The sequence below is a fragment of the Tachypleus tridentatus genome, chromosome 12 (genome assembly GCF_004210375.1).
Source record: "Tachypleus tridentatus isolate NWPU-2018 chromosome 12, ASM421037v1, whole genome shotgun sequence".
Lineage (NCBI taxonomy): Eukaryota > Metazoa > Arthropoda > Merostomata > Xiphosura > Limulidae > Tachypleus > Tachypleus tridentatus.
Genome location: NC_134836.1, coordinates 32,643,689 through 32,660,860, shown reverse-complemented (window position 1 = coordinate 32,660,860; position 17,172 = coordinate 32,643,689). Strand labels below are relative to the sequence as shown.

At 32.3% G+C, this 17,172-nt stretch overlaps 1 protein-coding gene across 4 annotated transcripts in view; it reads right to left on the bottom strand.

Annotated features, from left to right (window-relative positions):
• r (carbamoyl-phosphate synthetase 2, aspartate transcarbamylase, and dihydroorotase rudimentary) overlaps window positions 1-17,172 on the bottom strand; it is a 271,962-nt gene that overhangs the window by 177,584 nt on the left and 77,206 nt on the right. For all 4 annotated transcript variants that reach the window (XM_076473756.1, XM_076473755.1, XM_076473753.1 and 1 more), the window contains exons 10-14: window positions 15,262-15,406; window positions 11,424-11,555; window positions 8,522-8,755; window positions 3,692-3,913; window positions 1,870-2,058 (exon numbers count right to left, since the gene is read on the bottom strand). In XM_076473756.1, the coding sequence (XP_076329871.1) occupies window positions 1,870-2,058; window positions 3,692-3,913; window positions 8,522-8,755; window positions 11,424-11,555; window positions 15,262-15,406 (922 nt within the window). The remainder of the gene's footprint in view (window positions 1-1,869; window positions 2,059-3,691; window positions 3,914-8,521; window positions 8,756-11,423; window positions 11,556-15,261; window positions 15,407-17,172) is intronic.

Sequence of the window (17,172 nt, the reverse complement as noted above, 5' to 3'; positions counted from 1 at the left end):
GTTAACTGTCAGCACTGTACTTATTCGAAGAGGTGAGACAAAACCTGTTAATTGTAAACAGTATAGTTAATGGAAGAAGGGAAACAAACTTGTCAACTGTCAACAGTGTACTTATTGAAAGAATGAAACAAATACTTGTTAATAACCAATAGTGCTCTTAATGGAGGAGGTGAGACAAACACTTGTTAACTGTCAACCAATTGAGGAAGACAAGATAAAGATTTGTCAACAGTGTACCTAATGGAAGAGGTGAAACCAACACCTGTTAACTTCCAACCATGCCCTTAGTGAAAGATGCAAGATTAACACTTGTTAACTGTTAGTCACACAATTACTGAAAGAGGGGGACCAACACTTGTTAACTGTCAACTTACCACTCAGTGGAAGATATCAACCAACATTTGTTAATTTTCAATGAAGCACATAGTGGAAAAAGTGAAATATCTCAATTGTTAACTATCAACTGTTTAATTCAAACATTCAAAATAAGGTAAATATGGTCCTGTAACACCAAGACCTATAGCTTACCTCTTAACTGCTTCAGGATTGCCTGTACTACAAATACATATGGTTCCAAAGCTCTTAAAAGATTTTGTAATATATTTTCCTAAAATTAGTGATACAGAATAGTAATAAATATATGTTAAAATTTTTTTCTTTTCTTTAACTATACTGAATACTTACATTTTTTTTCTTTGTTACCATACCTTGTGTCAGATGTGCATGGATGGTTCATTTAAATTTGATATGAAAGTTATGATTTAAATACTCACAAAGTGCATATGTTAAAATAAGTTATTTTTTATAAGTGATGATTTATTGTAGGTTTCTTTACAAAGCTGCTTACAAATCATCTGTTGTGTAGTGCAACTGTTGTGAATAGAAGTCATGTTACCCAAACCTGAATTTTTCACATTGATTTAAGTGAGAATTGTTACATAATAACATTGTGTAGTTTGTAGCAAGTTATAGATCACAGTTGGACTATATATATATTGCTAGTGAAAGGGAAATTAAAAGTGGAAAAGTGAAGTCAAATGACATGATTGTGAGTTTAGCCATAAAGATCATATAGTGGCAATTTATAAAGAAAGTTTCACAGCTTGTATTGTAATAACAGACTTGAAGATAATAATATGTCTTAGCAAAGGATGTTTTAAAGTAACTGAACCCACCTATGTGAACTTTAATTAAGAGACAATTATTTAAAGTTCAGGATATAACTGTAATAAGCAATAGTGTAACAAAAACTTGTACATATGTTTGACTTGTTTTGAATACATTATTTTAAAACAAGTGGAATGTGTGCTGTCTGTTTATTATTGAAATTTATCAGCAACAAGTCACAGACACCTAATTTACACACCATAAATCCTGACATCTTGCAGTACAATAGACAATTTATCACACTGAATAATTCATTAAGTCTCTTTTTTAAAGTTTAAAAATTTGTTTAATAAAATAAGCGTTTTTGGTTTGTTATTTACAAAAGAAAATACAAAACAACACCCTCTTTCATATAACATATCAATTACAACATTTACACAATAGTCCAACTGTACTTATTACTGTTTAAAAATTAAATTCAACCAGAAAGAGCACTGAAACTTAACAATAAAACTGTTTTTTTTAATGTTTCTTCTTCACTTCAATCCATTAGTCACGTGTAACTTTTTCCATCAGAATTTTAATTCTTCATAGTTAAACATGAAACTGCACAATGGCTATCTTTACTGAGTCCACCACAGCGATCAAACCCAAAAGTTTAGTGTCATAACTCCTTGAGCTTACACTGAAAATTATTTTAAAAACTAAACAGATGAAATTGAAAAATATATGTATCAATTACTGATAAAAACAACTACTCACTTCTTGAGACTTTGGATTCAATGCATATTGTACATTACATTCACCTACAACTCCAAGATGCCTGATAAGATGAACAGCAGTTGTTCTAAGTTTATTGTATTCATCATTTGTTAAGGTCTGGCTAGGTGCTACAACAATGGATTCTCCTGTGTGGATGCCTAATGGGTCCACATTCTCCATGTTACAAACCTATACATTTAAGTTAGGAAGAAATATTTCATGAATGATATTTCTCTGGGATAAGATTCAAAGTAGTATTTTTCTGCTTCTGTATATTTTTAACTGATTTTTTTTTGCTTAAAAACACAAAAATATGTTTGAGGTGAATCAAGTTACCTATCCTAATATATATATATATATGATGATTGTTTTCTCATACTTAATACCAATCACTGAACTTGACATTGTTGATGCCTAAACATGTGAATGTGTGTTTTTGGTACATGATTATACTGTATGCTTCTATCTTATTGTGGTATAATAATGTTTCTTATAAGTAAATTGCTATTGAATACATTACTACATCAATGATCATTTAACTAAAACTACAACAAACAGCAACTGTTTATTCTGAATTGATCTTTTTTTTTGTAAACATGTAGACATTTCACATAACACAGGGTCAAGAAAACCATTATGCCAGCCATGTTTCAATTTTCCTTTGTTTCTTTGTTGTTCTCAAACACATATAATTCATACTGCCACCCAAGGAAAATATTACATAATACAACATATTGTGTAAGGATGCTAATAGCAGTATCTTCAACAACTGTTCAGGTGATATCACAGATGTTGTATCCAGCTTATGTTGCATAGAGAATGACCAGTCACTTTGACATAACATATTGCTATGGATTAATGCAAGGTTTCTTAAGAACTAATAAATGTTGCATTCAAACATGCTGGTATGTGGCAATCTCAGTGTTAATAGTTTGAAAGAGAAGAGCCAGTAATATCATTTCTCCCACACAAGTAAGCAACAAGTACACACACTGTTTATGCTTCATTATAATAATAAAGATTGTGCATTTTGTTTTACAGTTTGCATCCGATTTCATTATTGTACACAAAGGTGTAGAAGTCCTCCTAATACCATGTTGAAATTTACTGTTATCTAGCACACACACCTGGATACAGATTCACAATATTTTATATTGTTTATACCCACTTATTTAAATTAATATTCAGCTTTAATGGTAAAACAATTTTTGTCATTGTTGTTTATTTATTGTACAAAAAAAGAACTGCCTTGAACTAAAACTAGCTTTGATTTTTTTCTAAACACTGTTTAAAACTGATAATGCATAAAATACTTGCTATTCAATCTTTCTGAATTCCTAAAATGTGTGAACAATAAAATAATTCATGTCACAATACAGAAAATATGCACTGCTTCTTAACCTAAGAATTAGCAGAATTACTGCTAGGGTTCATATGGATCATATCAACTTTTAATCATATATGTATAAACTGTTTAGGCATAAAACTCCCAGTGGGTCAATGACTTTACTGGTTACATTAGACTAAATAATGTACAAGTCACACACACAATTTTAAAAATAAAACCATGAGTACTGCTGCAATTAGTCTTACTAATTAATGCAAAAAAATCCCTTATATGTCTTAAATACAGAATGATTGATTTAATCCTTTTTTTAGTTAGTTTTTTATGCTTAGAGGTATAAAGTGCAAAAAACATAATATTATTCATTACCTTCTAACATACAATTATCATCAACAGTGAATGGTACAAAAATGAGTCAGTAAACTTAGGGTTAAAACAGTACAATCATGACTGCTTTAATTTTAAATGGGGACTTACCGTAATACAGTTATTATGTGCATCTCGTACCACCTCATATTCCACTTCTTTCCAGCCTTTCAGACTTTTGTCCAATAAAACCTGTGGTGACTGAGAGAGAGCTTGTCTGACTTTCTTTTTTAGCTCTTCTGAGGAGTCACAGAATCCAGAACCTAGGCCTCCAAGAGCAAAAGCTGATCTCACTAGTACAGGATATCCAAGTTGTTCTGCTCCTTCAAGAGCCTAGAAAGAATACCAAAGTTTTTGTTCAATATACTGGAGCATATACAAACATGTATTTAGGAAAGCATCAAAACTAATTCATGTTACAAATGTAAAATAATCATATAATATATAACCAATTATTATGATTACATATTTCCAACAATTACTTGAAAATAGCTTTGGAAAAACAGGAATGTTTTACAACATTTATCACTAATTTATCAAAAACTTCAATCCACAAAAAAAGCCAAAAAAGTTACAAATATCTAGCACATTATATTCAAAATTCTAATCAGCCCATAATCAAAAAAGCTAAAAACTAGCAAAAATCACTGGTAAAAGCAAAAACAATCATAAGAGAAACAACAGGGAACCCTCAATAACCACATCAATTGAAATTTTTTTCTCAGGATTAGAATAAATTAATTAAAGATACCTTTTTTTTCCTTCTTTATATTAGCTATATCTTTGTGTACCAGCAATACTAAACATGGGACAGGAATATACCCAATATGATCTTATTACTCATCAGTGTCAATTTCATATAATATGTGGGATAAGGATTCTCCTATAACAGATGTCTGTGACTTATTGGTGATGTACTAATCAATAAACAAACAGCACAGACTCCACTCGTTTTAAAATATTTAAAACAAGTGAAACATACTAAAAAAAATTCTTTACATTGTGTAAATCACAGTTCTATTATACACACTAAATAGCTTTTGTTTTTATCAAAAGTACACTCAAAGTGATTCAATGACCTTAGATTGTAATTGACAAAATTAACTATTTTTCTCTACTTTTATCACAATAGCATTAATGAATAATTCCCTTATGTTACCTCATTGATCACCACAGTTATATCTCAAAATTTTAATTGTCCTCTTTTGTTTGTTAAAAGTCCACTTAGGCTGATCCAGATACTTTAGAATCAATTGACAAGATAAACTATTTTTCTCTACTCTTATCACAATAATATTGGTGAATAATTCATTTACACTGTTTCATAGGTTAGCACAGTCATATCCTAAACTTCAAATAACTGTCTTCTTTTCATCAAAGTCTATTCAAGCAGTTCAATTACGACTCTCCTTATCTCTATAAAACTGTTAAACTCACTTTAAAATATCAACTGTTAGGGCTAATCACTTTGCTGGCTAACTTTGCTTCTTTAGTTCTCCTTCTTAACTTGTGCTCATGTGCCACTTACATAACTATCTCATTTACTAATCAATGGAAATTTTTCTAAACTAAGCAATGATTTAACAATACTCAGTAAAGGTAACAAGAAAAATATTGAATAGTTATGTAACTTCCACAATGAGGCCTTCACAACAATGTAATTGCAAACACACATATAACTTTTACTGAGTTATATAACCAAACCTGTTATAACTATCACCTTTAAATGGTTAACTGAATATGTATGACATTACTGTAGAATTACTGGAGCATACCATCATCAATCAGCCTCAAAGAACTCACACAAAATGAACTAAAGCTCAAACAACTGCAAAAAGATCCGATATTGACATGGAAAGAGAACTCATAAAGAGTCCATCTCCTCAAAACTTTTTGAATTTTGAGATACATCCCCATTAAAAAGAAGCATCCATAGAAAGGTGGCATTCTGGACAAGAAGGTGGAGAATCATCCACTGTATTGTTGTCCAAATCTAGCCTCCAGGTAGAGACAGTCTGGTAGGAAGGGAGTGGCATGTAAGGAATTCTGAACAAGACTCCATTGGTCTAACAAAACCCAATGAAGATAATGAATGTGGATAAAACCAAGATGAATGAGGACTTCCAGAGAAGTCCATGTCCCCAAAAAGAGAGAGAACCTCTCACACAGTTGGAGAAGGAAAATAGGAGGTACTGCATATAAGACATTAAATTGCTCTCAACCAAAGGAGAGAAGGTTGGGCTTAATAGATCACAGTGTTAAAAAAACACCCTGAAAGGAACTAAAATTTATTTGTGGGTGTAAGAAAAGACACTCTTAACAATTCTGCCAATCCTGACACTTTTCTAGAAAAAAAAATTAAGAAAGTGTGCAAATTCTTCATCTAAGGAGGTCCAAAGTAGCCAGTTGACCATATAATGGTGGGAACAAAAACCTTTGGTATGAATAAGGTGGGTATAGGATGCCATGACATGTCAAAACAGAGGTGCAAAAAAGTGAAATTCACACATTTGATGTGAAAAACAAAGATACAAATTGGATGCATGGGATAAGAGGAGATGGAGGTATGCATCTGATACATTAGCTTTCATCATTTAAAACCAGGTATGAAAACTTCAATGATGAGCTAATGACATTTCAATGGTGAGCTTGGAAAGGGTTTAAAGAAGTTTCAGAGGTGATAAACTGATGATCTGGTGCCAATCCTTTATCTTTTGGGGAATGATAAATAGATGACTAGAAATACCATCTTATTCAATGGCACACTTATGAAATAAGTCCCAAACAGTCTCTGAAAGAAGCTGGCATAAAACTAGATCCTGTGGGTGGAACTGGAAAACTATGCCCTTTTGAGACAACTGTCAAAGCCCAAGTACATACAGCAATAAACCTCCAGATTTGGGCAAAGTGAAGGAAACTGGTCCCCATGAGCCTTAACCCAAAAACACAGTCACAAACACTGGAAGCTCAAAAATTATGCCCAACAGGGTACTAAAGGCGAATTTTCAGAAGCCAAAAGTGGCAAGAGAATAGGTATCTAAAAAATTGGGGTCTGAACCCTCAAAAACAATAAATTACTCCAAATGCTACAAGATTAAGTAACAGAACAACAATAATGAAAGAAAAATCACCAGTCTATGGGAATCAATACATCTTGATCTCAAATGCATTTCCTCTCCCAAATGGCTTGTGTGATGTTCCAATATTTAAGGAAGAATATAACAATAACTTTAACTAAAAGGCTCATCCCTAAGAAGGATAGGAATGGAACTGCAAGAAACAGAAAAGAAGGACAGAACATAACTGAATCCTACAAAAGGCAAAACAAGCCTGGGAAATTCTCATAAAAATAAACATGACTGAGAGACATTCAGGAGTGGAAAAAAGGCTGTCCAAATTCACCTCTTCCCAATCAATGAAACTTTGAAAAGGTATAACAGGACAATCCTCAGCATGTTAACCAATTCATGATCAACCACAGTCATCACTGCATGTGCCAACACCATGAGTTCCAAACCTGTGTATATGGTTAGAAAATTTGCAGCATGAGCAAAAAATATAATTCTTAACTATCTACTAGGATTAACAAAATGTTAATAATAAGTGTAATTGATTTAGAAAGGAAGTTGTAAGACCTAAAAACAACTTTTGTGTAAGGCAATTAAACTGCAAGCAAAAAACATTTGTAGAATAAAACTATTGATTAACAAGTGGTTAAAGGCTGCAAGTTTAAAGAGGACACTAGTTACAACAGAGGTTGTGTTGCACTCCTATTGGTGAAGGGTTGTTGCATGATCATTAACACATTAGTATGCAGATATGTCATGTTAACATGCACAAAGGCATGTAGGAGTATCAAGGCTAGTAGAGAGTGAATATGTGTTCTGACAGAGGGCAGTATAAGTCAAGAAAAGTTTTTTGTGAGAGAGGTAAGATATCACATTCGAACATAGAATAATCAAACTTAAACCATCTAAAAATAACAAAGACAATCCACCTAATCATTTTGAAATGCTTTTTGATGACAAAATGTTAAAAATTACATAACTGCAGCAAGTGAGCTAAAACACTTCTTTACACTGTTTAATATTTCAACAAATCTGATTGAAAATATTGTAATACAAAATATTATTAATTAATCTCAAACTGTTATTTAACACAAATTTGCTTGCTAACTTTGCTTGAATTGTTTAGTACTGATGAAAACAAAACTATTTTATGAATAGTAGTTTCCCACTTTATAAACTTAATACTTTGCTTAACTCATAGTAAATAACCACACCAAATTATGTATTGATGAGTTATGATTTACACTCTTCACATCTATGCTATAGATATTCATGCATCCAGTGCTTCAAAGTTTTAAATAATGTAATATTTCAAAAACTTTCAATTATAAATAATTTTATTTAAACACTTTGACAGCAATTTTCGTTGGAAACTTTGCCATTAAACAATATTAATATGTTTAATTTATCAGATTTATTTGATGACCTAATATATGTGGGGTTTTTAATGATTTGAAAAACTGTTGTATTTTCCAAATCTCTTTATTTTACTGACTATAATATTCATATTCTACATTTGTTTAGTGATCTAAAAATGCCTGCATTTTCCAGGTTTTAATGGCAATTTAACAAATGCTTCCATCTTTCAGATTTCTTTGTTGGTCTTTATTTTAAATATTGAACCAAAATTTTAAAAGTGCTGATTGCTGATACTCAGATATAACACAGATGAGTAGATAAATTACTGGTATAAAGAAAGGTGAATCATTCATGTTACTTATCAAATATTATTGTGCACCCAAATCTTTAACCACATAATGTTACATTTCAAAAATATGTTTGATTTCAATTAATATCCTTTTTCTTAATTTTATTCCAGAGTTCTCACACATTAATTTAAATACACCCAACACCCATGGGTTAAATTTCTTACCTCATCAACTGAGTAAGCAGCTGTGCTGGGGATGACCTTCTCTCCAATTTCAGCAACTATTTCTGCAAACAACTTTCGGTCTTCAGAATTAATAATTGATGATAATGGTGTACCAAGAACACAAACGTTGTACTTTTCAAAGACACCACGCTTCTGAAGTTCTATACCACAGTTCAAAGCAGTTTGACCACCAAATGTTAGTAAAATTCCATCAGGACGTTCAGATTTAATCACCTGTAACAAAAAATTCAATATATGACAGTTCTGAAAAACAACCCACAACTAATATTTTGAGTAATTTAATTAACCTCAAATTTTTATTTTTTCTTATTTTTTATACAATAATTCTGTACTTTTTCTTCAAAGGTTGAGTACATTACAGTAAAATGAATTTTAAAAAATGGTCCACAACGTAAGTGCATTTGAATAACCAATTTTTTTTTTATTCTCCTGAATAATAGTCAACTATTTCAAAAGTGCTCACATTTTGAGTCTTTTTCTTTCAAATACATTTTGTGTGTGTGACCCTGTATGCTAACTCATTTGTCAGAATTAATTAGAGTAAAATTATATCAGAAACTCACCAAGTTGCTATAATCTGTATTGCCACATCTGATGATGCTCTGTCTAATAACTGTGCATCTTGAACTTAAGCATGGATCATAGTTTCTATTGCAAAAAGAACCATCCTAAGGTTTTCATGTCCAAAGCACACTACTCCTCCCAGGAAGCATTTCATGATGTATCTAGTGTAGAGTTTAAGAGCTTTGCAATAATTCTAGTGCAAAGAAATCTTCAGGCACTGCATTTAATGACTTTATCGGTATACATTAATGTGGAATAGCTTAAGTTCCTGTTTCATTCTCCAGCTGCTTGAGATAAGCAACAGTCAAACTGGTACATGTCATGAAAACTAATTGTGTGCATGTGACTTGTGTCAATGGAGTTTGTTTGTGGATTCTCTCCTGTTACAATATACTGCACTTGGCTTATCAAGATTAAGATACAACTTGCATCTGGATAGTCCTGATGCATCAAGTAAATCCATATTCCTTTGTTTTCCAGTACCATTTAAGTACAAGAGAAACCTCAGCCTTGGAAATTCTAAATCTAAATACATTCTTTATTCTGATATTTCAAAAAAAAAAGTAATATTTCTCATTTATTTTATCAAGTGCAAACTCATTTTCCACAGAAAAATCAAATCTATGTCAACATCTAAACTTTCTAACTATTGATCAAACCTAAATAAAATGCTTGGGAATATTCTAGCCTAAACTTACAACTTTAGTTTAGTGATGCTACTTTCTGTTTTCAAAATAGAATGTTTTTTTTTCCCAACTAATAATTAGTTTTATTATTTCCATAAAACATGTGCATTCAAAGAAAAATTGGTTCTTTACAATATCTAATGTGAAATATACTTTTACTCATAGATGCCAACTATTTCAAATGACTGAGCGTAATGATTGTAGACAGAGCCTGTACAAATATCGTACAACCACTGGATACAGTTTTGAGTCATCCATGACTGTGAATCCATCTGCAGCTAAACTGTAAACACTGTTAGTAAGTATGCTTGAAATCATTTTGTCATCTTCACAACCCAACATTTGTACAATGGCTGTAGTTTTGGTTCTAGCACAGCCATATTTTTTTGCTATATCAGAGTCTGGAAACATTTTTCTGAATAGATGTCCTGCATGATCGGCTACAGCTAAGAGTAAATTATGAGCAATGACGAATTGCATGAACATCACTTCTGCATTTATAGTTTCATATTCTGAATTCTTACTCATAAATGTCGTTATATGCATTGTTTTTGTCTTCGTCTCAGCCTTTTGATGGTAAAATGCCGATTTTGTATGTCTGGAATAATCATTTATCCCGCCATGTGCCACAGGAAAATTGATGTGACAAACTGTACAAATGCATGACCGTCACTGACTTTTGATGCAATGACCAGATATTTTGCACTATACTCTTTCCTAAATTTTTGATTCACAGTTTTAGTCCTCTTAGATTTGCCTCGACAATCTAGTGAACGAGGCCTCTTTTTTTCCATATTATGAGTGATCACATTGGTGTTTCTATGCCACTTAGATTGTTTGTTTGTTTTAGAATTTTGCACAAAGCTACTCAAAAACTATCTGCACTAGCCGTCCCTAATTTTGCAGTGTAAGACTAGAGGGAAGGCAGCTAGTCATCACCACCCACCACCAACTCTTGGGCTACTCTTTTACCAATGAATAGTGGGATTGGCCATCACATTATAATGCCCCCATGGCTGAAAGAGCAAGCATGTTTGGTGCGATGGGGATGCGAACCCACGACCCTCGGATTACGAGTTGCACGCCTTAACCTACTTGGCCATGCTGGGCCATGCCGCTTAGAAAACGAGAAATTCCCATCTATGCGAGCGCTGATTGGGTGACAAGCACTGATGACGTAACTATGGATTCCCCCACGTACCCAGTATGGAGAAGCACTGCACTCAAACTATTGGTAGACGTCGGAAATACAAATACTTTTTATTATTTCAAGCACAAACATGATTATCGCAAGTAACCAATTGGACTGTGCCTTTATTATCAAAATTTATTTGTATCTCACCAGAAATTTTCTTTTCACCCTTTTCAGGCCCTGGGGTAACAATTTATCACTTTATTGTATAAGCCTATATAATATATAATAATTTGGGAGTTGCAACAAGTCGTAATATTTGTCTGTATGAGCGTATAGTTGTAATGTATACACCAAAATCGTAATGATTATGCTCAAACCATAATGGTTGGCATCTCTGTTTTACTACATTAAATATGGGCCAGAACCTTACAATCTCAATCAAAATGTATTACTAGCTAGTATATATAAACTACTACCATGATAACTTAATACTAACCTGTGTAACATAGTCTGCTGTGATTGGTAAGAAATACACCTTATCTGCAAGTCCTGGTGAAGTCTGGACTGTAGCTATGTTTGGATTGATAAGAACTGTCCGAATTTTTTCTTCCTTAAGAGCTTTTATTGCCTAAAATTAAAATGATGAAATATCTTATTATTTAACAATTCAACTCATTCTACTTAAAAAAAATTAGGTTATATGCAAATGGTTTAAAATAATGTTTCAATTACACAACACAATTTTACATGTTAATTCAAATAACTTAAATATTGCATAAAAGCCAATTTCAAAAATGTAACAAATATTAAGTAAAGCTTTTGCTTCAAAACATCCAAAGAAAAATATAAGTATATAACCATTAAATCTTTCTCCATGTCATAATATTCCTACTAAAACAAAAAATCAGGAAAAGAAATGGTGTTTATCATGATCAATAATAAGAAGGGAGTTTAAAAGTTATTTCTTTGTTACTGTGTTGTAACATCAACCTGGTCCGGGAAGACACACAATCATTTATTACACAAAAGGGAATTTTTACATTATTTCAAGAAAAGATATGTACTACTGTAATGTACATTTATCTGGTCTGGGAACACACACAATTATCTGGTTCATCAAATGGAAATTAGAGATTATTCCAACAACATTTATGTATTACTATAACCCAGCATCTAATTAGTCTAGAAACACACACACACAATCATATGATACATCAAAGAGGAATTTTATACTATTTCAACAAATGTTATGTACTGTAATGCAGCATCTACCCAGTTCAGGAACACATACACAGAATAATTTGGTACATCAAAAAGAATTTGTAAGTTATTTTAATGAAAGTTACGTACCACTGCAATGTAGTATCTATTTGTTCTAGAAACACATAGTACATAAAAGGAGATTTTAATATTATTTCAATAAAAGTTACATAATAATGTAGTGCAATATCAACCTGATTTAGTAAAACCCAAGCACACACACATACATACACCATAATTTGGTACATCAAAGAAACTTCAAAATTATCATATTCTTAAATCTAAAATTGTATTTCCAATGATACTTATCTTTTCTCACACTTAAAGCTATTACTTGGCTTCAAAGATTTCTTCCTTTGCCATGTAAGTATTTGCCTGCTTTTTCTCACCTGCTACAGTCTTTCATTATCCATGGTGATATTTGTCTCATGACATTCTCCATCTACATCAATGTGCCCTTTATCCTGGTGCTGTATATAAGCACCTCATTCAGATAATGTTATCAGTTTTTGAGATCCCAGTCTCTAACACCAGCTCTTAGTGGGTTAGAAGGACAGGAGAGTGTGACAGAAGACAAGTATTATTGGAAATACATTTTCAATTCTAAAACATTACAACTTCCAAAACACACTTCCCTCTTCTCACACTTATAGCTAAAATCCCAAACTGATAAGGTAAAGGGGCTGGTGAGGGTATTATTCATACAAAAAGCATCTGCATAAATCATAGGTGTGTCAAAAGAAAATTGGCATCTTATTGGGGAAAATTCACTACATCTGTAACAGATATGGTCTTCACTCTAAACATAATTCCTTGATTGTGGGTGGAATTTTACATGATTTATTATCCCTATAGGCCAGTCCCCAGCCAAACACCTGACATTCCACTGCTCAGGATTAGAATTAGAGGGTCGTAGCTGCTATATCCCTTATTGGTGGCTAGAGCAATTGGACCACCATATATATATATATATATATCCATAAATTTTTAAGCCATAAAAAAAACACATTAACATGAAACAAAATACGCTGCACAGTTTTAAAAAGGATCCTAGGATACAAGCTACACCGTGGGATTATAAAATGTATCTTAGATTTTGGAGGTGACTGTGGAAGTAGGACCCACAATGCAGTGAGGATACACCATCTGTCAGTCTTAACCTACAATTTGCTAGTGTCACATAAGAAAGTTTGAAATTAGCCCACAACATCCCACATCTATATCACCCTTCACTGCCTGCAGACAGCTGTGAGAAGGTGACTGATCTCTCAAATTAGAATAAAAAAAATGTGGATGTACACCTTAAACTGCACATAAAAGCACGACAGTCACAATAAACTATCACTTTGCTGATGTCTTGTTAATTAGTGCCTCTACCATATTGGGGACAGGAATGCTAACTTCAAGAGGTAAGTTTTATCTTATTATTAATTAACTATTGATTTTTACATCAGTATATCAACTTTATTAATAAAATATTGTAATTTCTTACAAAATTTACAATATCTGAAGAAATCTGAGAGACAATACTTCAATCTCACAATCATAGGATCTTGCATGATGTACTTAAACTTGGAAACAGAACTCATCCTGTCTGGAAAGAACTATGAACACTTATCTTTGCTCCCCAAATGTGTAGTCAAAGTAATTTCTAGTTTTCCCTGGAATTTTAGGGGAAAGGTCTAACAAACTGTGCTCAGCCAAAAATCAAGGATGGGAACAATCTGTGTTTGGAATTACAAAGAGACAATGGACCCTCTTCCATTAACAATATACTGAACCAATACTGATCAAAAAGAAGGGAACACATTCATCTCAACTCGACAGCTGAGTGCTAAATATGAACCAGTATTACAAGTAGGCTCCTACTTAAACTGGTGCCTCTCCTATCAATATCTGTAAAAAATCATCCAGTGATTCAGTTAAGAAGGCTCCAACTTCACCCTCTTCTCTAAGAGTGGAGAAAACTCCTCTGTCCACTACCCCAGTGACTGCAAACTGAGTGTGGTAAGGACTTCTTGCTCCACTAGTACAATCTGGGGTGTAATGTGCAATAAGGAGTCCTGTGGAAAAGTGCTGTGGAAACAGTGCAGTAGGTGAACCAAACCAAGTTCCCAAAGTTGTTAAAAGAAGAGTGACCCCAATTTATTCAATCCAATGACCAATAGGGACAGGCAGAATCCCCTTACACATGTTAGGGCAATTAACAGAGGTTGAAAAACCTTTGTCAAAGACTCAGGTCAAAATATAAGTTATGGCTGGCACTCCTCCTCAAAGTGGGTTCATCTTCCTCTGGAGATACCATTGCTAATACCTGTGTCATTTCTGCTGATAAATGTCCATCACCAGACTAAGCAAAGACTGAGACAAATACATGGCTATATTATAAATTAAACCCAATGACAGATAAAGCATAACTGCCCCTTCATTTAACTGATAATAAATCTCTGTATAAACCACAATTTCTGTAGATGGGGAGAAAACTAAACATTCTCTCTAAGACCTTGTAGCCCTCAAGTAAGGTGTTGGCTCGAAAGCAACTATGAAAAGACCCAAACATCACATATTCAATGAACCAACAGAAGAAAGCAAATCAAAGGCAGCTTATCACAAAGTGGCCTCCTTTTTATTTTTTATTTCATTTAAAGACTTTATTGACTAACATTGATTGGGACAACATTTAGTTATGAAATTTTGTTTTGTGAGAGCAAAGCCAAAGGATGAAGATAAATGCAAGAAAAATTAAATCTAAATTCTCTACAGAATGACAAGTATCACCCTCAATTGCAGCCTCAGAAACAGCCAAAGGAACATCATAGAGCTGAATACATGTCTCAGTCTCATTACAAATAAAACCACTGACACTCTGAATAACATTAAATAACATAAATCATACAGAAAATTATTCATATGATCTAGATACTGTGATCATTATATTACTGTAGCCTTTGAAAGGCAAAAAATTAAATATAACATTTCTTAATGTAACCAACTTGCTTTTTATGTCAGTCATAACACACGGTTTAATCTACTTAAGCAAATTTTATGTTTTTAACACTAAAATTTATACTTGCCTGAGAGCCAGAGTAGTCAAACTCCCCAGCTTGGCCAATTGATAAACCACCAGAACCCAATATCAGGACTTTACTGGTATTTTCAACAGTTAGTACTGGCTTTGAAAACCCCAGATAAAAATTCAGACAGTCATTTGCTGATTTACTGTAAAAACAAAATGAAAACACATACTTGTAAATATTTAATTTCACACACAGACTAAGCCTATAGAGCACCTATAAAAATGTCTGCATGTGTAAATTTATAGAACACCTACATACAAGGCCATACATTTAAAAATATACAGAGCACATAACAAGGCCACATATATGAATATACAGAGCACTTACAAACCAGGCTAAACACAAATAAATCTGTAGAGAACCTATAAACAAGGCTTCACATTTACAAGTCTATAGAGCACTTACATTACAAGACCACATATAAACAACGATATCACCCATTTCTTTTTCATATATTGGCTTACAGAGATCATATTTAATTAGTGTTTAAATTTGTAAACAATTAAAACAAGTTTCAAATGAAAACATAATGGTGAAATTTTTTATTAATTTCAACATGTAAGTTATAATGTGTTGTTTTTTTTATAGTTATTTGTACTTACATGTTTACAGATACATCAGTTCCAGATCAACAAGACAGCTTTTAGCCATGATGATACACATAACACAAATAACATGAAGTACACTATTAAATTCTTTACTTCTTGAGCACAAGACATTTTTACTCTAATATCAATTCTAATGCTTCGGCACATGATGAAAATCACCAGTGTCACAGGATTGTTCAATTTAATCCAAATATCTTTTGTTCACAGTTAACTTGCAGTATATTACATAGTGAATTGTTTTACAGTGGTATTCAGTATATTGTTGACTCAAGTTTTAATTACACTTACTTTCTGATTAAAGCAGATAGAGTGTTAGGTATTGAATTGCTCACATTTTTTAACTGGTTACTTCTAGTTGGAAATTATGAGCCTATGTTACAAACTTACAATGTAGACAATTTGTTGACATTGCATATAAAAACGATAAATTGCATATTGAAATTAACTTAAACATTTTACACAAAAAACTGTTTTTAATCATGCTACACAAGTTAGTTAGGTGTTGATGAGAATTATTGTGAATCACAGCTTGGATATATTTTGAAATATCTCCCATGTTTGCAAGTGAAATTGTAAGGTAAAAACAGATTTTGCATGCATTACTATAAATTCACACCTTCTGGAACGTTGATAATATAAGCTTATAACTTTAGTATAGAAAATCTAAAATGTGTAAGATGTTTAACTATGACTTTATGGCTAATAGAAAAAGTCACTGGTAATCTAATTTTGTGTCAACATACATTTACAGAAGAAAAATTATACACTATTTTGACTTCAAAACACAACTGCCAATTCTTAGGAATAATTTCTCTAACAGAAACTCCAGACTTTTTCTTCGAAGGATGTTAAAAGAATCTTGAGAGACAGGTTACCTAAATGAATTTCTCTTAGACAATTAGCTCTACTAATGAGTCTTATATTTTAACAAAACAATACATTCTTATACTACATATTAAATTACATAATACCCATTAAATTCCCAAGTTCATTACTTCATTTAAATCTGTTTAAGGGTTTCATTAACATTCTCATTTGTAGTTATTTTCATGTTAATAGCATTGGTAACTATTATTAGTAAAATTAAACTTTAAACTGAAGTTTGGTAGTGTATTATGAACTCATGCTAGCTTAGATTAGCAAGTTTATTCCTACTTCAGGTTTTATCTGCAATTCAGATTATAGGTAAGTTATAAAAAAAAAAAGGCTAAATAAATTGTATTATTACATGAATATTATCTAAACACTAGTTATTGTCACTTTTATATTTTAAAGATACACTTAGTTACTTTAATGTGAA